This window comes from Eubalaena glacialis, chromosome 15, assembly GCF_028564815.1.
Source record: "Eubalaena glacialis isolate mEubGla1 chromosome 15, mEubGla1.1.hap2.+ XY, whole genome shotgun sequence".
NCBI lineage: Eukaryota > Metazoa > Chordata > Mammalia > Artiodactyla > Balaenidae > Eubalaena > Eubalaena glacialis.
Window position 1 is genome coordinate 26,103,247 of NC_083730.1, and position 23,962 is coordinate 26,127,208.

Here is a 23,962-nt window from a genome sequence, read left to right on the forward strand (position 1 = left end):
GAGCGGCTTAGCATAGCTCAGATTCCCGGCGGCGGCTGGGGACCGGCCACTCGCTGAGCTGAGGGAAAGGAACTGTTGTCTCCTGCTGGCCTGGCTCTGGGGAGAGGGGAGGAGGAGGTGCTGGGGGTGAGCTGCCAGCCAGCCAGGGGTGACCCTCTGGGGCCCGGGACACCCGAGCTGCCTTCTCCGATAACCCACTTATCTTCAGGGCCTGCCTCGGCATGGCAGCCTCAGACAGGGGAGCGCCCGGCCAAGTCCTATCAGTGGATTTAGCAGGGAAAATGAAGACGGGGTGGGAGGTGAGGGCGTGCAGGGAAGAGGACACGGCCTGGCAAGGGACACGGGTGATGGTGAAATAATTCCTGACCAGGGTAAGTTCCTCGGCCCAGAGATGGGAGGGGGCAGGACACCGTGCGTCCCTCTGCTGTCCCAGCACCTGCCCACCAATGCGCCTTTGTCCCCATGGGCGGAAGCTCCTGGAAGCAGCCGTCTGATGCTTGCTGAATACCTGCCATGGGCATGCTGGGTGGGGGACACAAAGATCTCTCGGACACAGTCTTTGCCCCCCAAGACACCTGGGGACACAGCCTCAGACAAGAAAACCTTGACTGGCAGGCCGCTGTCCTGGGCTCCTTCTGGGACAAACATTTTCTTTCCTCTGCTTATTTTCAGATTAAAAAATCAAAATGCTTTTTTTTTTTTTTCTTTTCGAGTCACAGGCTGCTTCTGTCTCATGAGGCATTCCAAAGTTCTAGAAGGGGCCTCAGATTTAGCACTTTCGGAAGCCACGGTGCCCCCACTAAGGCAGAAGAACCTGACTTGAGGCATTCCAGCTGGGTCCTTGAATAAACCTCTTAGACTTGGGCCAGTGCCCCGCCGGCACAAACTGGGGGACGACGAGAGGGGAGGGAGAATTGACAGAGGTGACACACGCATGGGCTGTGCCACGGCGTGTGGTACACAGCAGGTGCTCAATAAGTGTTTGTTGAGGGGAAGACATCAGGATTAGAAGAAAGAAGGTAAAATTCACTCGTTCCAAAGCAAGTGTGGGCAACAAGTCTGGCAGGAGGCACAGGCCTCGCCTCTGGTTTGGGTCCGGTGGGCTAAGAGCGTGGGTACCAGCTGGGCATCGCTGTCCCCGGCGGGGTAGCTGTACCTGCCAGAGCCTCTTACGCAGGTCAAGCTCCTGTGACAGGACATGGAGGCAAGCCTGCTGGTGCCCACCGTCGGGGAATGTGTGTGCCAGCTCTGCCCGGCCCTTGCAGGGCACCGACAACTCACAGGGTGCCATTGGGGCAACATTTTTTAGAAAGAGAGACCTTTTGTGGGTCTTCAAAATCACCTTCCATAATCTGCCCACGGGAGAGTTGCTTGCATTGCCTGCTAGTCCTCCGCTCTCTCCCTCTTGATTTCTAGCAACCAGTGGAGGGGAGCTCAGGGTGGGTACAGCCCAGGGCTTTGCTCAGGCTCTGGAATGCACAGAACAATGTGCTTCTATCCCTGGGTATGCCTGGCTTGGGCCAACAGTAAAATTAGTTTACATGCCTGGAGTGCACATCGGCTCAGTGGTGGGCGTGCAGGGGTGAAGGCGGAGCTCTGGGCCAAGGGAGCGGGTGCGAGGGGAGAGCCAGCCTCAGGAAGAACAGCTGTGTGGTTCATCTGCGTAAAGCAGATGGAGCCGTGAAGGTGTTTCCTCAGACACCCTCAGCTCTCTATTGGCCTGGAAAGCCCAGAGACTCAGACCATTGGAAACCCAGTGGGAGTCTTATATAGGAGGACGGATTTTGAAATCTCCACTGATAGCTTCATGAGAAGAATTCCTGATTTTCCCAACTTTCTGACCGGTATATTCTATTTGGGGGGTGGCAAGGGAGCCAAGAGTTTGGGGTGCTGGACTGACCACCCCCATGACTTTGTAGCCTTGCTGAGCCACCGTCCTCATCTGTAAACGTGGGGGATGGATCCTGCCCTGGAACCCACCTCGGAGAGAGAATCTCCACGTTCACACGCATGAAAGTGCTCAGAAGAGCTGAGAAGCCCATCTCACATCAGGGAGCTCTGGTACCTAAGACTGAGGGCTCCATCCCTCCCTTCCTCAGGCACTTGCTGAGCACCTACTGTGTACATGTCATGATGCTAGGAGCTGGGGACTGATGATCACGCAGCCAGGATTCCTGCCCTCAAGGAACTTACAACTCAGAGCTGGTTAGAAGGCCAAGAATCAATGTTTGCTCCTCTCCTCCCTCCCTCAGTAAAAGATTGGGGTTAGGAACTCCAAATTTTGGGTAAAGAGGAAAAACTTTTGATTTTCCTGAACCTTGAGATAACCAGGAAGAACGAGGTTCCTTTTTTTTTTTTTTTTATAAATTTATTTTTATTTATTTTATTTTTGGCTGTGTTGCGTCTTCGTTGCTCCGCGGGCTTTCTCTATTTGTGGCGAGTGGGGGCTACTCTTCGTTGCGGTGCGCGGGCTTCTCATTGCAGCGGCTTCTCTTGTTGCAGAGCACGGGCTCTAGGTGCGCAGGCTTCAGTAGCTGTGGCATGTGGGCTCAGTAGCTGTGGCGCGCGGGCTCTAGAGCGCAGACTCAGTAGTTGTGGCGCACGGGCTTAGTTGCTCAGCGGCATGTGGGATCTTCCCGGACCAGGGCTCTAACCCCTGTCCCCTGCATTAGCAGGCGGATTCTTAACCACTGTGCCACCAGGGAAGACCGAGGTTCCCTTTTATGAGCTGAGTTAGAGGAACAGCCCAGTCCCTTTGCCCAAGCCAGCAAATGTGGGACAAAGACGGGGACAGAGATGGCAGAAATGGGGTAAAAGTGGGGTGATGGGTCACATAAGCCCTGAAGATGCAGCTTGTATTTTGATTCACTTATGGGGCAGCCAGACCAGAAAATCTTAAGTGCCCCTTCTGGGGCTAAAACCCACAGTTAAAATCACTCCCAGAGATCTCCCAGAGGCCCCATGGAGCCCCTTCACCAAGCAATTGAGTTTCTGTGTATCAAAAGCCCCAAACACGATGCTTAACGGGTGACCCAGCTAGAAACTCTGGAGAGTTTATCCATTTTCTAGCTCCAGGTCAGGCTGTCTTCTAGAAGGTGCTGGCAGACAGCAATTTATTTTGAAACCTGGTCACATGCCAGATTCTGAATTGCGTTGTCTTTTCACAACAGCCTTGTTGTGTTTACGACTTGGTGAGATGAGGGTTTTTTTGTTTTTTTTTTTTCTTCAAAAAAAGGTATTGCCTCCTTCTGTTAGATGTGTTGTTGACAACGGTTGCTAGGGAGAGTTGGGTTCAGTTACAGACACACTGATGCCTGCTCTAATAATACTTTGCTCTGCATAGCTCAGATGCAGACACCTCTTGGCTAAACAGGGCACACACATTTCAACAGAGGAGGGCTTGAACTTATACTACCCAAGCACATTTCAGCAAAGGAGCATTCCCTGAGCCGGACTGGAAGGCCCAGGGTGGTGACGGGGCAGTGCTGGGTGGAGGGGGCTCAGGCCTCCAATTCCTGTCATTCCAAAGGTCCCATAAAAAGAGGCACGCTCATTCTTCACCTCACTGTGAAAGCAGAGCCCCCTCCCCTCATCGTACCACAATTCCTTGGTGAGGATCAAGGCAGAGTTTTGGTGACCTCTGTAACCCAGGGGCCATGGGCAGCCCACGTTCTCCTGGAAGTCAGGATCCATCAATGCTCATAGTCTTGTGAGTGCGGGACCCTGCAATCATGCAGCTGGGAGCCGGGTGGGAAGAGGTGGGGTGAGGCAGGTCGGGCAGGGAAACGAATCACCTCCTCAGCTTTACTGGTGGCCTAGCCTGGCAACGTGGATGTGAGAGTGAGAGTGAGGCCCTTTTCCTGAAACATGTGATAGGCGCTTCGACAAATGTCTGAGACCAAGAAAAAGGAAAAGGACCTGGGGAACGGAGCTGAGAGCAGAGAGAAATGGGGCGGGCAGGAGAGGAGAGGCAGCCTCCAGCTGGCTGACGCGGTTAGTGTGGAGGCTTCCCAGGCGGAATCTCAGGACAGCGAGGTATGTGAGAAAGGTCCCCTGAGATGGTCCAGCCCAGCTTCTCACTGCACAGAGGGGAAACCGAGGCCGGGCAAGGTGACGGGAGTGTCTCGGGGGGGCTGATGTCTCCTGCTTTGGTGTTCTCCCACCAGCTCAGGCTCTGAATCCTTCACATCACTCAGCAAAGAGTCCAGTACCTGGTACACATTTCTTGGGTGATTCACAGGGTGACAGGCAGGGCTGTTCATAAGTGACAGTGGTTCATAAGTGACAGTGGTGGCACAGTCCGGGCATCTCTGGAGTATCTTTCTAACAGTGGTGTTCAATCTGCGGCACCACAGAATCGGCCAGAAAGGTCTTTAAAAAAGGATGCCCAGGCCCATCCCTGGAGAATCTAATTCAATTTGTCTAGTGGTGGAGCCCCTAGGCCGGTATGTTTTATTGGGTTGGCCACAAAGCTCGTTCAGTCTCAAATAAAAATAAGAGACACAGTTTTCATCTTCACCAAGAACTTTATTGAACAACATATTCACTAACCGAACGAGCTTTCTGGCCAACCGAATAAAAGCATCTCCCCGTGAGATTCTAACGGACAGCTAGGCTGAGAACCAATGCCCTAAAGAAAACCTGGTGGCTGGAACTCAATATCCCCAGGCTGGATCCCCCCTTCTGACATCACATCAATAAAAGACTGTGCCTCAGTTGGCCTGTCTATGAACTTGACCCACCACCTACAAACCATCAGCCATCCGATGTCTTAGTACTCAAAGTGTGGTCCCTGGGCCAGCAGCATCGGCATCGCCTGGAGCTTGTTAGAAATGTAGCATCTCAGGTTCTACCCAGACCTCTTGAATCAGAACCTCTATTTAAATAAAATCCCATGTGATTCAAGCACACATTCAAGTTTGAGAAGCACTGATCTAATGAAGACTGCACGCTTGGCACATAACAGACATCCGAGAAATATCTGTTTAATAAGTAGAATTTTACTTACAAGAACATTACTAAGAAAATGACCACATCTAAGGCAAAAAGACTCAGTTTAGATGTAAAAACTGAAGATGATTTTTGAGCTGTGGATTGGTGACGGGGTCCCCTGGGACCCCAAGGTCGCTGGCATTTTCTGTGCTCGGGAGGGTAGTGCTTTTGGACTTGTTGAGATGACCACGCTGAGTCTGGCTGGGAAGGGTGAAAGGTCTTTTGACTTCCCCCTGGGCCCACTTGCCTCTCCGCGGGGGCGGCATCCCAGCTTGGCAGGCAGCGCCACACTGTGCCAGAGAGTGTCCACTACATCAGAGCCTGCCCCTCCCCTGCCGTGCTGCCAGCTCCCACTGCCGAAGCCCAGGCAGTGAAAGCGGTCGGCCAAGGAGGGCAACATCCAAAGACAGCTGCTGGGAGCTGTGTTCATAGGGCACGTCACACCATGTCCGCTTTGCAGCCAGAATCCCTAAGCCGGGTCTCAGAACTTGTACATGGAGGCAGAGGCGAAACCTGGCCATGTGAGGGGCATCTCAGAGGGCGCCGAACTGAACCAGGGGCCGGCTGGGGATCAGAGGCAATGGGCCTTGAGTGCATGCAGCTGAGCGTGAACCTCAGAGGGAGAAAGCAGGGGGAAGGCGCTGGGGGCCAGGCCCAGGACTGTTGGCCAGGGAAGGGATACAAATCAGGTTGGCCAGAAAATGAAAGCAGGTGAAAAACGACACCCCTGTGGGTCACAAGGAAAGTGGGGTTTAATGAGCTATGCCCACTGCTCTCTTTTCTTGAGCCTTGTGGGTCTGGGGTGGTGAGTGGCCATGTATTATGCTGCCTAGAAAGCCTACTCCAACCCACCACCTCCTCAGCTGCAGAGGAGGTCCCGACAGACACGCGGTGCTGGCTTCCTCCAGGCCTTGTAACCGGGGGTCTGCTAGGAGCTTAGGGGCAGCCTCACGCCAGCACATCCAGCCCACCTTCCATGGGAGCCAAAGGGCTTTGAACAGTGACCCAGGAGGCCTGAGTGTCCAGCTCCAGCCCTCTCCCTCTTACACTTAAGCTGGGGCTGCAGGAGATGAAGGGGGTGGTAGGGTCTAGGGGACATTTCGATTTCTAAATATCTGACCCATAAATGCTCCACCCAGGCAAATGGCAGATTGGGAGTGAGAGTCCCCCTCTGCCCCAGAGGCAAGTGACACTAGCAGGACTGGGTCCCTTGGGCCGGCCCCCAAAGCCTGTCACACATGACACACCTATCACTGAGCCCCTGTATGGGGGAAGCAAGTTTCTGAGGATGAGAGGGACCCAGGACTACTTCATGTCACTAACAGGGCCAGGAGAGAGAGGGAAGGGAAGCAGCTCACGTGGGGCCACTCACGCCCTCCCTGAGGCCCCCGCCTCATCTTCAGCAGCGCAAAATCATAAGGTCCACTGACCAGTGTGGAGCAGCCAATCACTTTCCCAGCAGGAGCTGCAGAGGCCAAGCTCCGGGTGACGATGGCTGAATCAGGCCGAGAAACCCTGTTTCCTGACTTTCGGTTTAGTGCTCTTTCCCTGCGCTAGTGTTTGCCAAACTGTGTCTCTCAGCACACTAATTCCACAAGAAGTCATTAGCTGGGGAATGCAAAGGGGACTTCACTGAGTTGGATGTAGCCAAACAGGTTCCCTTCCTGCTGGCCTAAGCCAGTCCACTCTGTGGCTGACGGAGAGGCGGGTGTAGGGGCCACGAAGCTCCGTTTGTGGCTGAGCATTTCCTAGGATTGATGCTCTGCCGGACACTGTGGGCAAGGCCGCTCTAACCACGGGTCATTGGAAGAGAAGCCTGACTGAGGCAGGATCCTGGGTGGCCCCTGCTGCCAGCTGCCCTTCCCGCCTGGGTGCATCTCGTCTCACGCCCTGTGTGTCTGTCCAACTATTGTCTAGAAGTCTTGCCCTATCCTGGCCCTTCTCTTGATAAAAGCCAAGGCCAAAGGCCAATCTGTCCCTGACTCCCCCATGCCTGGCTGTACGTGGCAGACAGGCTGCTCCCCACCGTCACCCTCCACACTCTCCCAGGACATTCCGGCCCGCGAGGAACATGCCCGATGTGCAAATCCCTCAGGTAATGAGGGAATTCATCACCGGGGAGCGTGGGCGATCCAGGAATGGGAACCCGATCGGTGCCTGGAGCTGGACAGAAGCAGCCCAGGCTGGCCAGCGAGGCTCGGGTTGCAGTGAGCAGTCTCCCTGGGAAGAAGAGAGGACGGCGGGGATGGAGCCCATGGGCAGCCTTCGGAGGGGGTTCCTCCCACCCTGTTCTCAGGGAAGAGAGGGAAGACTGCGAACCAGGTGGCTAAGACCCGGGTGACCATATATCCTGGTTAACACCTGGGGTCTCGGCCTGATTATGACTAGAGCCCTGACTCTCAAAAGTGTCATGGTTTGGATGACCTATTATATGGTCACCCTCGTTAAGACAGACCTGCAGGTGGTTTCTTCCAGCTCTGTAATCCTACTTTCAGAACTTCTAAGCTATTGTTTTACCCTACCTGGACTGAAACTCATTTCATATCTCAACTAGTCTAAGGTACAAAGCAGGATTACAGATGATTTTCCACAGCCAAGTCTGCAAGGAAGAGTCCCTGGGCCTGGCATGGCCACCATGCTGTGCCACCTGCTACCTCTCCCTGATGCCACCAGTTCTGGGACCAGTTCACTTGCTACCACCCATGACGAAAGAGCAGGTATAGGCCTTCAGGTCTCCACCTATGAGATCAAACAGTGCTGGGCTCTGCCTAAGCACCCATGCCCACGCCCATTACACACCCCAGTAAAACCATCGCTGGACGCCGGCACCCACGGAGGAAGGAATAAAGAGGGGCAGGATTAAGCTCTCTGGGGTGGAGGGATTTAGTGGGATGGCACCAAGGAACAAGACGGTCTTTGATCTCCATGCTTCCCCTCGGCCCTAAAAGTGGTTTCAAGAAGCCCAGGCGCATTGGCAGACAGATCAAAGCTTCCCTCCTCAAGGCCCTTATGCCTTTTGCTCGACCCATCTCAGCACCAACTACAACCAGTGCACCACCTGCAGGGTCTGGAGGGTGGTCCCGGGGAGGAGGAAGAGGAGGAAAAGAGAAGTCCACAGTAAGTGTATGTCTGCTGGGACGTGGAGAGGTCAAAGCACAGAGCCTGTTAAGACAAGAGCCAGCCCTCTTATCATGGAAATAGAAAGAGGGAAAGGCTGGTTAAACATGAAGCACCTATAAAATTATATTGGTCCATCGTAACCATGGAGCCCTCACACAAACACACGCAAATCCGGCCACTCATCCCTTGCCCCTTGAGTGCCTTTTTATTTTCTATAATTAATCGGGCAAGGGTGGAACTTGGGAAAAGTTCAACTGTGGTCAGAATCTGCAGCCTTCTCTCTAGTAATAACCCACCGGCGGGGGGGTGGGGGGGGAGGTGCAGCTGTCGGCGTCCGTTACCTGAAGCATGTTGAGGAGGAGGCTCCGGAACTTGGTCCCCTCCACCATGAAGAGCGCCATCTTGTCGCAGAGCTTGGCGGCCGTGAAAGCAAAGCTGCGGTCGGACACGGCCTTCTGGTAGATGGTGCGCACGATCTCTCCCAGCATCTCCTCGGAGTTGGTCGAGTTCTGGGCCTCCTCCATGAAGGTGGTGAGCTTGGCATCCACGTCGCTGCTGTTGTTCCTCATGCTGTTCAGGATCTCAATCAACTTGTCCATCTTGTTCTGCTGAGGGTTGGTGGTCTCCACGGCCACTTCATCCTGGGGGTGCGGGAGACAAACCGAGTCGCGCCTGAGCGGAGCCCAGCTTTCTGCGGAGCGGTGGCCAGTGGAGGGGGGGCTGCCGCCCTCAGAAAGGACCCGCCCCACCTTCTAGAACCCGAGGTCTGATCCCTCCGGGAATGCCGACCTTCACCATGGACCCTGGGGCCCCAGGCTCTCTGCTGACCCTTTTCTTGGCCCCTGTGACACCCTGGGTGGATCCTTCTTGTGAGCTCCAGCTCTTACCCAGGATTCCCATACACACTGGCTTTGCCTCATACACATTAAATATCTCAATCTAGAAATGATTTAATGGGGCTTATAAAGATGAAATAAAATAACAGATAAGAAATTGGGCCAAGAGAAAATGAGCGTAGGAAGACTAGGTCAGGAAGGAGGTAGCATCCAAAATGCCTGCTCTGTTGGTTAAAGGTGCCCATGGAGTGGCTACCTTGTCCTCCAGACCTCGGCTCCTTCAGCCCGAGGACCATCATGTTCTCTGGGTGTGGGGATCCCTGTGACACGGCCTTGGCATTGTGTCCTATGGAGACTGTGCTGGCTTTTTACAACAAGTACTGCACACCAAGGAATCCTCCAATGTGCCACGAAAACAACTGGCACTTCGAGGAGGGAAACTTCAGATAAAAAACCCTACACCCTTAAGTGGTTTCACTACAACTGGAACCAGACCTGTGCTGGGGGAGGAAGAAAATGGCATTTGATGTCTCAGAAGTATAGATTGGCGGCCAGGAAAATGACTGACTTAACTGCTGGGATGTGAGACCAGGGTTAAAGGGCAGGCGCAGGGACATAAAGGGAAGCCCCGTGTTTGCCCTTCCGGCATCAACAGAAGAATCCAGGGCTGGGAGGCTCAGACCCAGGTCCTAGAACCTGCTCTCTGTCTCTAGCTGGATGGCTCTGGGAAGTGGTTTCACTCTCTGGGCCTCAGTTTCCTCCCTGGTAACATGAGGGGGTTAGGTTAGATGGTCTATAGCTTTCCCTTAGCCCTGCTATTGCTTAAGCCCATTCCTCCTGGTCCAGGAGTCCAGGAGGCCTCACCTGAGGGCAGTTCTTGAAGCTGAAATACGGGCACTACGGATCTACCTTACCTGTTCTACCTCCCCCTTCCTTCCCCACCCCAACCCTGTGGGCCCCAGGGCAGGAATAGTGGTCTGTATGTATAGAATAACCCCTCGAGGGTCTTCACACAGCTTATGGCATTTGATCTGCAGTCTGCCTGCAAGGTGGATAGTATTATACCCATTTTACAGATGGATAAACTGGGGGGGGGTTGTGCCCAGAGAGGTTAGGTGACTTGCCCAAGGCCACCTAGCCAGTCAAAGGCAGAGTGAAGACTGAGCTGGTTTGCTGGACTCTAAAGCCCATGTTGTTTCACCTCTGTGGCATTGCGGTTACATTCAGTAGAGCTGGAGAGACTTAACAATCCTCTCTCCCTGGCTGGACTGCAGCAATCTGTTCCAGAAGCTCTTCAGGCAAAGACCACACACTGGCCATCACTTGGGAAGCTCTCCCAGGCTCTTATCTTTGGGATGTAAGGGAATGAGTGAGGCTTTCCTCACTGTGAGGACCTCACAGCCGCCTGCCCCACAGGGAGCAGTGGGTGGGGGCCCGGGGCTGTAAGGATGCCAGCAGCAGCATGTCACCTTCGAGAACTGATCAGGGAAAAGGTCTGACCTGCCTTGTCCTGCCTGAGTGTGGACCTGGCCTCGGAGGTGAAAGGTGGAGGAGAGAAGGCAGTAGAGAGATGCCAGGGAGAAGCCCGGAACTTCGAGCTCTGCAGAAGCCCCAAAAGGAGGACTCGTGGAGGAAACCTGGGGGCAAGTTGGCCTTTCTTGGGAACAGCTCCTTTCCAAGGTGACCTTACCTGCACCCTTGGCTGAGGACGGGGAGCTAGGGTGCACAGAGCGGACTTAACACTGCCAGGGACAGAGCTCCAGCCCTTCTCTGGAGGCTTGGGGCACCTCTTCCTGAATTTGTGAACTAGGCTCTAGACACCAGGGCCAGGAGTAGGGTGAGGAATGTGAGGCTCCTGGGGAGCAAAATTTAAGGAGGCCCTCCTTCTCAGGGCTGTGCCAGTGCAGGATGGGCATCTGCGTGATGCTGAGAGTGAGTGCCTCCTTAAATTTTGTCCCTTAGACCCCTCCCTACTGCTGGGTGGTGAAGCGGGGGAGTGGCAAGGCTTAGGCCAGTCTGCTGCACTCTGCCCTACTCACCTTTGCTCTCCCCTGGCAGGGAGCGCAGCCTGGTACTCGCCTTCGGGAGAAGCATTCTTATGTTATAGGCTCTGTGTTTTCCCCAGATGCCCTTTAGCACTAACAGGGCAGTATCTGCCACCAGATAATGCTGGAGGGAAGAACCAGGCCTTCTCTGCACACCTCCCAACACCTGGAAGCACATGCCTCTTCCTCCCCTCCCTTCTCAGGATGGGGGCTGGTACCGAGTGTTCACCCGGGACTCGGAGGGTGGAATGTGCTGGAGGGGGTTCACATGCAGAGCTGGCCATGGGCCTGCCGTCTGGTGGCCGGGGGTCCCTCAGGCAGCGTTGACCAGGTGTGCTGGGGCCACATGAGCCTCCCTCCACGAGGCTCCCCAGGTCCACAAACCCGAGCCCACCTACCAAGATGCCTACCTCGTGCTGTCCTCCCTGGTGCAAGAGAACAAGGAAAATTCAATTACCGGTACCTTTTCTTTCAGCCTTCGCCGCAGCCTGTCTTTGGAAGACTGGAGCAGGGTAATTTTGGGCCGCTCCCCGCTGCGCTCGGGAATAATACTGTCTTTACGCTTTGTCTCAGCCTCTGGACCCCCTGGCTGCAGCAGGGGCAGCCTCTCGGAAGCCACCGGGGCCAGGGCATCAGGGATGCAGGGGGGCTCGAGGCCGCTGTGCCCGGCATCCCCCAGGGCGTCCTCGAGTTTGGGGCTCTCCATGGTCACGGTCTCTTTGGCATTGCGGTGGGCGCCTGCCTCCCCCTTGTCGCCTGGTGGATGCTTCATGTTGCTGTGGTGCCAGCGCCGGTTCTGGCTGTAGCCATGATGGGTGGACCTCCCTGAGGGGTGGGGCACTGAGCCCCCCTGGTAGGATTTCTGGTGGTCCCTGTTGTGTTTGGCACTGCCCGGTGGGTGGTCACCGTGCTGTTGAGGCTTGTTCCCTCCTGGGGGTCTCTGCTGCCGCCTGCAAACCAAAGGGGAAAGACAGAGAGGGTCACTGGGGCCACTGGCCAGGGTCCCTGTGTCCAAACACTCGAAGGAATTTATTTATTCATTTTTTCAATACCCTTACTGAAGACCTCCTATGCACCAGGCTCTGTGATGGGGCTTGGGGATACTAGCAGAGAATATGACAGACAGGTCCCTGTGATTACATAGGATTTAAGTCACCCCTTGACTTAAAATAAGTATTTTATTCCCTTATTAGAATATGCATTAGTACATGTGTAGGGAACAAAATTAAAGTGATAGAGTATACAGTGAACCCTCCTGACTGTCCCCAGACACCCAGTATGTCTTCTTGAAGCAGCCATTACCATTTCATGAACATATTCTATGCATGTTCCAGTAAAGATATATACACAGACCTGCATCTGATAACAACTATCCTGTTAATGACTTTTTAACCATCATGGCTCATGAAAAGTTATACTATTTGTTACACAACCTTTCTTTGGGTACACTGACATTTCTGCCCCCAAACCCACTAACAAAATATGCTATAAGAAATTGTTATAGGCTGAATCGTGTTTCTCTCAAATTCATATGTTGAAGCCTCAACCCCCAGGACCTCAGCATGTGACTGCATTTGGACATAGGACCTTTAAAGAGGTGATTAAGTTAAAATGAGGCTGTTGGGGTGGGCCTTAATCTAATTTGACTGGTATCCTTATTATTATTATTATTTTTGGCCATGCCGCGTGCCTTGAGGGAACCAGGGATGGAACCCGGGCCCTGGCAGTGAAAGCGCCGAGTCCTAACCACTGGACCGGCAGGGAATTCCCATGACTGGTATCCTTATAATAAGAGGAGATTTGAATGCACAGAGACACCAGGGATGCAGGTACAGAGAAGAAATCCCATGTAAGGACACAGCCAGAAGGCGGCCACCTACAAGCCAAGGAGAGTGGCCTCAGAAGAAACCAAACCCGATACCTTGAACTCGGACTTCCAGCCTCCAGAACTGTGAGAAAATCAATTTCTGTTGTTTACCCACCCGGTCTGTGGTATTTTGTTATGGCAGCCCGAGCTGAGCAATACAGAAGTGATATTTAACATGGTGGTTTGAGGCAGACAGGCTCATCGAGTTTTTTTGACAATTTCAAAGCAGAGGTTATCATTTGGAACAAATTTGAGGTGTACATCACAGGACAAACCCCAAACGTGTTGATTTGAAGACTAAAGGAGAGCAAGGGGGTGGGGGTATTCTGAGAACCGTTCAGTCCAGCAGCTCAAGGGCTGCTTCCATCACTGAAGCACTCCTGTGTTCCACCTCTGTTTCACCCTCACGGTGTTTTCTGTGCCATAACCTTATTTGAAGTGCATTTGGAGAACAGGATAACCATGAGCCTCTCAAAGTTGTAAAGCCAGTGAAGAAAGTTTGTGGAGAGAAGACGTCACATTCTAGGGAATGAGGCCCCCATCCCAGTCTGTGATCCATCTCTTTGGCAGGTACAACAGAACTTCGATGCACCGCATTTCATGAACAAATTGTATTTATTTGCTCTAAAATTATTACTACTTATATAAACTCAATTTCACTGTTCACTTGATAAATTTTTTTTTATTAATTTTTATTGGAGTATGGTTGCCTTACAATGTTGTGTTAGCCTCCACTGCACAACAAAAGGAATCAGCCATACACATACAGATATCCCCTCCCTTTTGGACTTCCCTCCCATTTAGGTTACAACAGGGCACTACGTGAGTTCCCTGTGCTATACAGCATGTTCCCATCAGTTGTCCATTTTATACATAGTATCAATAATGTATATGTGTCAATCCTAGTCTCCCAGTTCCTCCCACCCCACCCCTTTCCCCCTTGGTAGCCATACATTTGTCCTCTAAGTCTGTGTCTCTATTTCTGCTTTGCAACTAAGATCATCTATACCATTTTTCTAGATTCCACATATACACGTTATTATACGATATTTGCTTTTCTCTTTCTGACATACTTCACTCTGTATGACACTCTCTAAGTCCACCCATGTCTCTACAAATGACCCAAATTCATTCCTTTTTATGGCTGAGTAACATTCCATTGTATATATGTACCACATCTTCTTTATCCATTCCTCGGTCGATGGACATATAGGTTGCTTCCATGTCCTGGCTATTGTAAATAGTGTTGCTATGAACATTGGGTTGCATGTGTTTTTTTGAATTATGGTTTTCTCTGGGTATATGTCCAGTAGTGGGATCATATGGTAGTTCTATTTTTAGTTTTTTAAGGAACCTCCATACTGTTTTCCATAGTGGCTGTATCAATTTACATTCCCGCCAACAGTGCAAGAGGGTTCCCTTTTCTCCACACCCTCTCCAGTATTTACTGTTTGTAGGTTTTTTGATGACAGCCATTCTGACCAGTGTGAGGTAATACCTCATTGTAGTTTTGATTTGCATTTCTCTAATAATTAGTGATGTTGAGCGTCTTTTCATGTGTTTGTTGGCCATCTGTATGTCTTCTTTGGAGAAATGTCTATTTAGGTCTTCTGCCCATTTTTTGATTGGGTTGTTTGTTTCTTTGATACTGAGCTGTATGAGCTGCTTGTATATTTTGGAGATTAATCCTTTGTCAGTTGCTTCATTTGCAAATATTTTCTCCCATTCTGAGGGTTGTCTTTTCATCTTCTTTATGGTCTCCTTTGTTGTGCAAAAGCTTTTAAGTTTCATTAGGTCCCATTTGTTTATTTTTGTTTTAATTTTCATTACTCTAAGAGGTGGGTCAAAAAAGATGTTGCTGTGGTTTATGTCAATGAGTGTTCTTCCTATGTTTTCCTCTAAGAGTTTTATAGTGTCTGGTCTTACATTTAGATCTTTAATCCATTTTGAGTTTATTTTTGTGTATGGTGTTAGGGAGTGTTCTAATTTCATTCTTTTCCATGGAGCTGTCCAGTTTTCCCAGCACCACTTATTGAAGAGGCTGTCTTTTCTCCATTGTATATTCTTGCCTCCTTTGTCATAGATTAGGTGAAAATATGTGCATGGGTTTATCTCTGGGCTTTCTATCCTGTTCCATTGATCTATATTTCTGTTTTTGTGCCAGTACCATACTGTCTTGATTACTGTAGCTTTGTAGTATAGTCTGAAGTCAGGGAGCCTGATTCCTCCAGCTCTGTTTTTCTTTCTCAAGATTGCTTTAGCTATTCGGGGTCTTTTGTGTTTCCATATGAATTGTAAAATTTTTTTGTTCTAGTTCTGTGAAAAATGCCATTTGTAATTTGACAGGGATTGCATTGAATCTGTAGATTGCTTTGGGTAGTATAGTCATTTTCACAATATTGATTCTTCCAATCCAAGAACATGGTATATCGCTCCATCTATTTATGTCTTCTTTGATTTCTTTCATCAGTGTTTTATAGTTTTCTGAGTACAGGTCTTTTGCCTCCTTAGGTAGGTTTATTCCTAGGTATTTTATTTTTTTGTTGCAATGGTGAATGGGATTGTTTCCTTAATTTCTCTTTCTGCCTTTTAGTTGTTAGTATATAAGAATGCAAGAGATTTCTGAGTATTAATTTTGTATCCTGCAACTTTACCAAATTCATTGATTAGCTCTAGTAGTTTTCTGGTGGCATCTTTAGGATTTTCCCCGTGTAGTATCATGTCATTTGCAAACAGTGACAGTTTTACTTCTTCTTTTCCAATTTATATTCCTTTTATTTCTTTTTCTTCTCTGATTGTTGTAGCTAGGACTTCCAAAACTATGTTGATTAGTAGTGGTGAGAGTGGACACCCTTGTCTTGTTCCTGATCTTAGAGGAAATGCTTTCAGTTTTTCACCATTGAGAATAATGTTTGCTGTGGGTTTGTCATATATGGTCTTTATTATGTTGAGGTAGGTTCTCTCTATGCCCACTTTCTGGAGAGTTTTTATCATAAATGGGTGTTGAATTTTGTCAGAAGCTTTTTCTGCATCTATTGAGATGATCAAATGGTTTTTATTCTTTAATTTATTAATATGGTGTATCACATTGATTATTTGCATATACTGAAGAATCCTTGCATCCCTGGAATAAATCCCACTTGATCATGTTATATGATCCTATTAATGTGTTGTTGGATTCTGTTTGCTAGTATTTTGTTGAGGATTTTTACATCTATGTTCATCAGTGATACTGGCCTGTAATTTTCTTTTTTTGTGATATCTTTGTCTGGTTTTGGTATCAGGGTGATGGTAGGCTTGTAGAATGAGTTTGGGAGTGTTCCATCCTCTGCAATGTTTTGGAAGAGTTTGAGAAGGATAGGTGTTAGCTCTTCTCTAAATGTTTGATAGAATTCACCTGTGAAGCCATCTGGTCCTGGACTTTTGTTTGTTGGAAGATTTTTAATCACAATTTCAATTTCAGTGCTTGCGATTGGTCTATTCATATTTTCTATTTCTTCTTGGTTCAGTCTTGGAAGGTTGTACTTTTCTAAGAATTTGTCCATTTCATCCAGGTTGTCCATTTTATTGGCATATAGTTGCTTGTAGTACTCTCTTATGATCCTTTGTATTTCTATGGTGTCAGTTGTAACTTCTCCTTTTTCATTTCTAATTTTACTGATTTGAGTCCTCTCCCTTTTTTTCTTGATGAGTGTGGCTAAGGGTTTATCAGTTTTGTGTGTCTTCTCAAAGAACCAGCTTTTAGTGTTATTGATCTTTGCCATTGCTTTCTTCATTTCTACTTCATTTATTTCTGCTCTGATCTTTATGATTTCTTTCTTTCTACTAACTTGGGGTTTTGTTTGTTATTCTTTCTCTAGTTGCTTTAGGTGTAAGGTTAGGTTGTTTATTTGAGATTTTTTTTGTTTCTTGAGGTAGGATTGTATTGCTGTAAACTTCCCTCTTAGAACTGCTTTTGCTGCATCCCATAGGTTTTGGGTCATCGTGTTTTCGTTGTCATTTGTTTCTAGGTATTTTTTGATTTCTTCTTTAATTTCTTCAGTGATCTCTTGGTTATTTAGTAGCGTATTGTTTAGCCTCCATGTGTTTCTATTTTTTACAGTTTTTTTTCCTGTAATTGATTTCTAATCTCATAGTGTTGTGGTCAGAAAAGATGCCTGATACGATTTCAACTTTCTTAAATTGATTTGTGACCCAAGATGTGATCTATCCCGGCGAATGTTCTGTGAGCACTTGAGAAGAAAGTGTATTCTGCCACTTTCAGGTGGAATGTCCTATAAATATCAATTAAATCTATTTGGTCTATTGTGTCATTTAAAGCTTGCGTTTCCTTATTTATTTTCTGTTTGGATGATCTGTCCATTGGTGTAAGTGTGGTGTTAAGGTCCCCCACTAATATTGTGTTACTGTCGATTTCCCCTTTTATGGCTGTTAGCATTTGCCTTATGTATTGAGGTGCTCCTATGTTGGGTGCATAGATATTTACAATTGCTATATCTTCTTCTTGGATTGATCCTTTGATCATTATGTAGTGCCCTTCCTTGTCTCTTGTAATAGTCTTTATTTTAAAGTCTGTCTTGTCTGATATGAGTATTGCTACTCCAGTCAGTTATTCTGCTGTTGATTCCTTCTTGTGTATTTTTCATTTCAGTTATTGTGTTGTTCATCACTGACTGTTTGTTCTTTAGGTCTTCTAGGTACTTGTTAATCGTTTCTTGTATTTTCTCCATTCTATTTCCTAGATCTTGGATCATCTTTATTATCATTACTCTGAATTCTTTTTCAGATAGCTTGCCTATTTCCTCTTCATTTATTTGGTCTTGTGGGATTTTACCTTGCTCCTTTGTCTGCAGCGTATTTCTCTGTCATTTCATTTTGTCTGAACTACTGTATTTATGGTCTTCTTTCTGTAGGTTGCAGAGTCGTAGTTCCTCTTCTTTCTGTTGACTGTCCCCTGCTGAGTGAGGTTGGTCCAGGGGCTTGTGCAGGTTTCCTGGTGGGAGGGCCTGGTGCCTGCACTCTGTTGGGTGGAGTTGAGTCTTTTCCCTCTGATGGGCAGGGCTGTGTCAGGTGGTGTGTTTTGGGGTGTCTGTGAGCTTAGTATGACTTTAGGCAGCCTGTCTACTGTGGGTGGGGCTGGGTTGTCTTACTGGTTGTTTGGTGTGAGGTGTTTAGCACTGGAGCCTGCAGGCAGTTGTGTGGGGCTGGATCTTGGTGTTGATATGGATACCTTCAGGAATGCACGTGCCGATTAATAGTGCCTGGGCCCAGGAATTCTCTGGTGTTCCAGCGTCCTGGACTCTATGTTTCCACCCCGGAGGCCCAGGCCCGACCCCTCTAGGTAGGTCTCTGGACCTGCTGTGGACACTGTGGGGCCAGCTCAGACTCTGATTTGGCCTGATTCCCATGTGTATCTGTCCACAAAGTCCAGTGCTGAGAAGGCTAGACTGGTCTCAGATGTTGAAACACTCATTGTCTATTCAGGTATTCCACAAACGCAGGGTTTACCCAGCCGATCTTGGGGATTTAATTCACAGCTTGTGCTGCTGCATAGAAAAATTTGTGTCTCTCTTCCTTAGTTGCACCACCTTTCAGGGTCAGTTTTGGTTTTAACCCCACCTCTGCGTGTGTGCCACCCTCAGGCATCTGATCCTTGCCCAGGTGAGTGGGAGCGAAAGCAGCAGCTGCTTGGAGCCCACTTGGGTACTCCCAGTACCTGCAGTGGCAGGAGCTGGTGTATGGGAGCGTTGTTGCCCCCGCCCCCCGTGTGTCTCTCAACAATGGTGCCTTGCTTTCCAGGCAGACCCCGCTTCCTCTAGGGGCATTCCTGGCCACGCGTCCCCTCAGTCCTGTCCCTTCTATCGTATCTGCGTGGCCAACTGCGTTTCTCTCTCCAGGTCTGTTCTTCCAACCCCACGCTTTAGCCCTCTGACCCTGCCAAGAGTCCCCTCGGTGGACTCTTGTCCCAGGCAGGGGTGTCCAGAGCTGATTCCCAAGGAGGTTTTGGGGTGGGCAGTGCAGGCAAAGATGACCCTGGCATGAGGGGTGGGCGGGCCTGCTCTGGTGGGAGCCCCTCCCAATGCCCACAGAGGCAGAAGAAGCGGATGGGGAAGGGGTTTATAATAGCAGCTCCACCCCTTGCATGCCACGCTACTATGACGCCTTGCTATGGTGTCTCAGGCTTTTTCCACAGACTTTCCCAGTTGTGATGCCCCTTGCTCCTGTCCCTTCAGGCTGTTTTTTTCACCACCAAGAGCTGTCCTCTCCCTGGCTCTGCACTCCAAACCCCTCTTTCTAGCACCCAGCTCCCCTTCACAACAGGTGACTCACGATTCAGGCTGGAATGCACAGAGCTGCCGTATAGATCATGCGTGCGGTTCTTACTTTGTCTTGCCTTCCATAGACCATCTGCAGTGTCCTCCTTTGATCCCCCGAAGTTCCTTTTCTGTCCCAGCTGATTTCCCCTCCATGAGGGAGTCTTTCTTAATGTGGGGACCTCTCCTCACCTTCAGCTTCTTGCCAGGGTTGCTGGTCTCTTTTTTGATTCTTTTTTTTCTTTTTTCTTCTTTCTTTCATTCTTTTATGTGTCCGAAGTCTACCACTACTGTTCAGCAGGAGCTCTATGGGGATTATTCCATTTGTAAATGTGTTTTTGATGAACTTGTGAGGAGCGACAAATTCCGCATCCTTCTATTCTGCCATCTGGACCTAGGGGCAATAATTCTGTATCTGTGAAAATTTGGGGGTATCTTGGGTTGGGGTTAGATGGATCATTTTCCCATTAAAATTAATGAAAATTTTTTCATTGAAAAGCTTTCCCTTCTACCGATATCAAATGTTGGTGAGGATGTGGAGAAAAGGGAACCCTTGTACGCTGTTGGTGGGAATGTAAATTGGGGCAGCCTCTGTGGAAAACGGTACAGCGGTTTCTCAAAAAAACAAAAAAATAGAACTACCATATGACCCAGCAATTTCACTCCTGAGTAAATATCCAAAAAAGCCAAAGACACTAATTTGAAAAGTTACATGCACTTCAGTGTTCATAGCAGCATTATTTACAATTGCCAAGATATGGAAGCAACCTAAGTGTCCATCAACAGATGAATGGATAAAGAAGTTGTGGTATACACACACACACACACACACACACACACACAATGGAATACTACTCAGCCATAAAAAAGAATGAAATCTTGCCATTTGCAACAACATGGATGGACTTGGTGGGCATTATGCTAAGTGAAATAAGTCAGAGAAAGATAAATACTGTATGATATCACTTATATGTGGAATCTAAAAAATACAACAAACTAGTGAATAAAAAGAAGCAGACTCACAGATACAGAAAACAAACTAGTGGTTACCAGTGGGGAGGGCAGAGGGGCAATATAGGGGTGGGGGAGTGGGAGGCACAAACCACTGGGCGTAAGATAGGCTCAAGGATGTGTTGTACAACACTGGGAATATATCCGATATTTTGTAATAACTGTAAATGGAAAGTAACCTTTAAACATTGTATAAAAATAAAAAATTAAAAGAAAAGCTTTCCCTAAGTGGCAGGGTTTTCAGGGGGAATTAAAGTTGTTAAGTGAGAGACAGGTGTATAACCTTCTTTTTCTTTCCACACAAACAGTAACTTACAACCCACTGTATATTAGAAGTAGAAATTAGTATGTTTCTGGAGGGAAGTTTGACAATTGGTTACAAAAGTCTCTAAAACATGTAAACCACTGGACCTTGCAATCTATCCACGTGTGACAACTTATCCAAAGGAAATAATCAAAGCACAGGGATGTAGGAATAAGGATATTCATCTCAGCAGTGTTTAGAACAGCAGTGAAAAACAGACTGTGGAGAAATTAAGAACATGGTGAAAAATTCACTCTGTAGCATGTGTTGTAATACATGCAGCATGGTGCTGTTTTTTAAGGCAAGTATTCATATGCATAGAAAAACTGGAAGGATACACACCAAAATGCTAACAGTCATTATCTCTAGGGGATGGGATGAGGATTTTTCTTTTCTTTTTTGTGTTTTCTAAATGAACATAAATTTATTTTTCTAAACTGCTATTGTGGGATAATTATAGATTCAAATGCTGCTGTAAGAAAGAATACAGAGAGATGTTTTGAATCCTTTACCCAGTTTCCTTCCATGGTAACATCTTGCAAAACTATAGTTCAAGGTCACAACCAAGATTTTGACACTGATACAATCAAGACACAGAACATTTCCATCACCACCAGGATCTTCTGTGTTGCCCTTTGATAGCCACATTTACTTCCCTCCCACCACCTCCTCCTTAGCCTCTGGCAACAACTAATCCAGTCTCCATTTCTACAATTTTGTCATCTCAAGAATGTTGTATATATACAGTATTTAGCCCAGTGGGATTGGCTTTTCTCACTCAGCATAATTCCCTGGCGATCCATCCAGGTGGCTGCATGTATCCATAGTTGTTCCTTTTTCACTGCTGAGTAGTATTTCATGGTGTGGATGTATCAGTGAGTTTCATCATTTACCCACTGAAGGACATCTGGGTTGTTTCCAATTACTGGCTATTGTGCAGACAGCTGCTGGGAACATTTATTTACAGGTTTTTGTGTGGACATAGTTTTCATTTCTCTGGAATAAATGCCTGCGAGCACCATTGCTGGGTCGTAGGGTAGTTGCATATTTAATTTTTAAAGAAACTGTCAAACTGTTTTCCAGAGAGGCTGTACCATTTTACATTCCCATCAGCAATGCATGAGAAGTTTTCAATCATTATTTCTTTGGGTCATTTTTCAGTCACACCCTTTCTTTCCTCTACCTCCTGGATGACAGGTCTGTTAGATTTTCAGTTATGGTCCCTCAGGTCTGCGAAGCTCAGTTCATTCTCTTCAGTCTATTTTCTCGCTGTTGCTCAGACTAGATCATTTATATTGTTCTATCTTCCAGGACACTGGTCTTCCCTTTGTCCCCTCCATTCTGCCGTTGAGTCCATCCATTGAGTTTTTTATTTAACTCAAGTTTTCATTTGATTCTTTGTTATATGCTGAGACGTGTTTTTTCATTTGTGTCAAGTGTGTTTCCAAATTGCTCTTTGAAGCATTTTTATGCTGACTACTTTAAAATCTTTGTCAGATAATTCTAATATTTCTGTTATTTTGGTATTAACATGTATTGTCTTTTTTCATTCAGTTGAGATCTTTCAAGGTTTTGGTGTGACAGAAGATTTTCAGTTGAAAGCTGGACATCTTGGGTATTATGTTATGAGACTCTGGACTTAATCAAACCTTCTGTTTGGCTGGCTTCCTCTTACCTTGGTCCAGTAGTAGAAAGGGCTGTGCTGCCTCATTACTGCAGGGTCGGGGGAGAAGTCAGGTTCCCCACTGGGTCTTCTCTGACAGAGCAAAGGGGGTCCTCTTTAATGCTGGGCACAGTGGGGGGGTCTGGTTCCACACACAGACACCTACTTGGCTAGGAGGGGCAGGGTGTCACACTGCTGTTCCCCACATGGCCTCCACTGACACAGAGGGAGGGGTGCTCAGTGCCCTCCAGGGGTGAGTCTCAACTCCCCACCCAGCTTCACTGACACCAGCCTGGCAAGGTTTGGGTGCCTCGTCACAGCCTGGCAAAGGTGGAATCTCAGCCCCTCGTTTGGCCCTTACTGGCATGGGTGGGGTGGAGCCGGTTTTCTCTAGGGCGTTTGCCTGAGGTAGAGCAGTTATTGTCTAAGAGTTTTCTGTCTTAAGAGTCTGCCCCTTGCCTGGTTCTTCGGCTGCAGAGGGCAGGCTTTTGTTGTGGCCATTTTGGTATGCCTGCGCCTCTGGGTGTTTCTGGGTTGCCGGCTTCTTTCGCTCCAAGTCTGGGATTTATGAGGCTGAGAAGAAAACTCAAGCAAGTCACTGCTGTGTCATCCTTCAGGTGCCAAGGTCCCCACCCAGTCTGACTTCTACTCGCTGCCTTTCAGAGTTCTCTTATGTTTGTTTGTATACTTAAATGTCCAGGGTTTTTAGTTGTATTTATTTTAATAATTTAAGAGGCAATACAGCAGAGTCAAAAGAGGCAGCCCCTCCACCCAATCCCACCACTGCCACCACCGCCACTGGCACTCAGTTTCATTCCCTAATGGTCTCATTCTAAAAACAGGGATCATCATGGGCCTAACACTAAGCTCTGGAAGAAGGTCCGTTTGTATTCAGAGCAGGGCAGGGCACCCAGGGAACGGGGACGAGCTGGGCCCCATCAGCAAAGTGACTCATTGAGTTGGATTCCTCCTAGGATCACCAACTGGCCTTCAGATGTGCCAGATGCCCGAGACACAGGTCAGCTCAGGAGCCTGGATCCCTCATTCTGAGAAGCACTGGGAGAGCACGGAAGAAATTTCACGGCCCACTAACTCCCTGCGGCACCACGTGCCGTGACGTTTTGTAAATTCTCCCTACTTTTATTTTTTAATTACTTTAAATTAACTGGCCCTTTTTCTTTCCACTCTCTTTGTTCTTTGAGTGTAATTTTTAAGCCCGGAGAAGAACCTTGGAAATTCCCTGGCAGATAATGCTTGCTTCTCACAACTTCTGTCATCCTTATTTAGAATTTTTGTGGTGCCTGCAGCTATGGCCCAAGGAATGCCCCCAAAGAATGGTTGACCAAGCCCTTCCCAGCATCTGTCTTGAGACTGGCTTCCCACTTGCCATATCAGGGATTCCCCTCTCTTTGCCCAGCATCTCCCCCGGCTCCCCTCCCCGCCCCCCCACCCCCCAAAATCCACTTCTCTCCACCTGGAGGAGGAAGAAGGTAATTTCTACATGGCTGGTCAAGGTCTCAGAAAGAAATCAGCTAGGCCTTGTAGAGCTTCTGCTATTCTTTCCTGGAAATTTTCAGGGGCCTGGAACTCCATGTCCTCCTGGTTCAAAAGACCTTGGAGCCGGCCAGCCCTGTCAACACAGCAATGACCAAGAAGAATGCCCGAGGTTGCTGAGCATTAGTGGCTGTTTTTGGACTCACTCTGCCTGGGTGGCAGTTCCTTTGCACACGTGGAATGATGTCCACAGCAGGGGGAGGAGAGGCTTGGGAGTCCACCCTCAAGGGTGCCCTTTTAACTGGGCAGACAAGAC

General features: G+C 48.6%; 1 protein-coding gene across 5 annotated transcripts in view; it reads right to left on the bottom strand.

Moving 5' to 3' along the window:
* The window catches only part of CTIF (cap binding complex dependent translation initiation factor), a 311,678-nt gene that overhangs the window by 85,221 nt on the left and 202,495 nt on the right, over positions 1–23,962 (bottom strand). For 4 of the 5 annotated variants that reach the window (XM_061170212.1, XM_061170208.1, XM_061170209.1 and 1 more), the window contains 2 exons: positions 11,451–11,943; positions 8,454–8,753 (listed from right to left, as the gene is read on the bottom strand). In XM_061170212.1, the coding sequence (XP_061026195.1) occupies positions 8,454–8,753; positions 11,451–11,943 (793 nt within the window). The remainder of the gene's footprint in view (positions 1–8,453; positions 8,754–11,450; positions 11,944–23,962) is intronic. The other variant, XM_061170211.1, reaches the window with a different exon arrangement.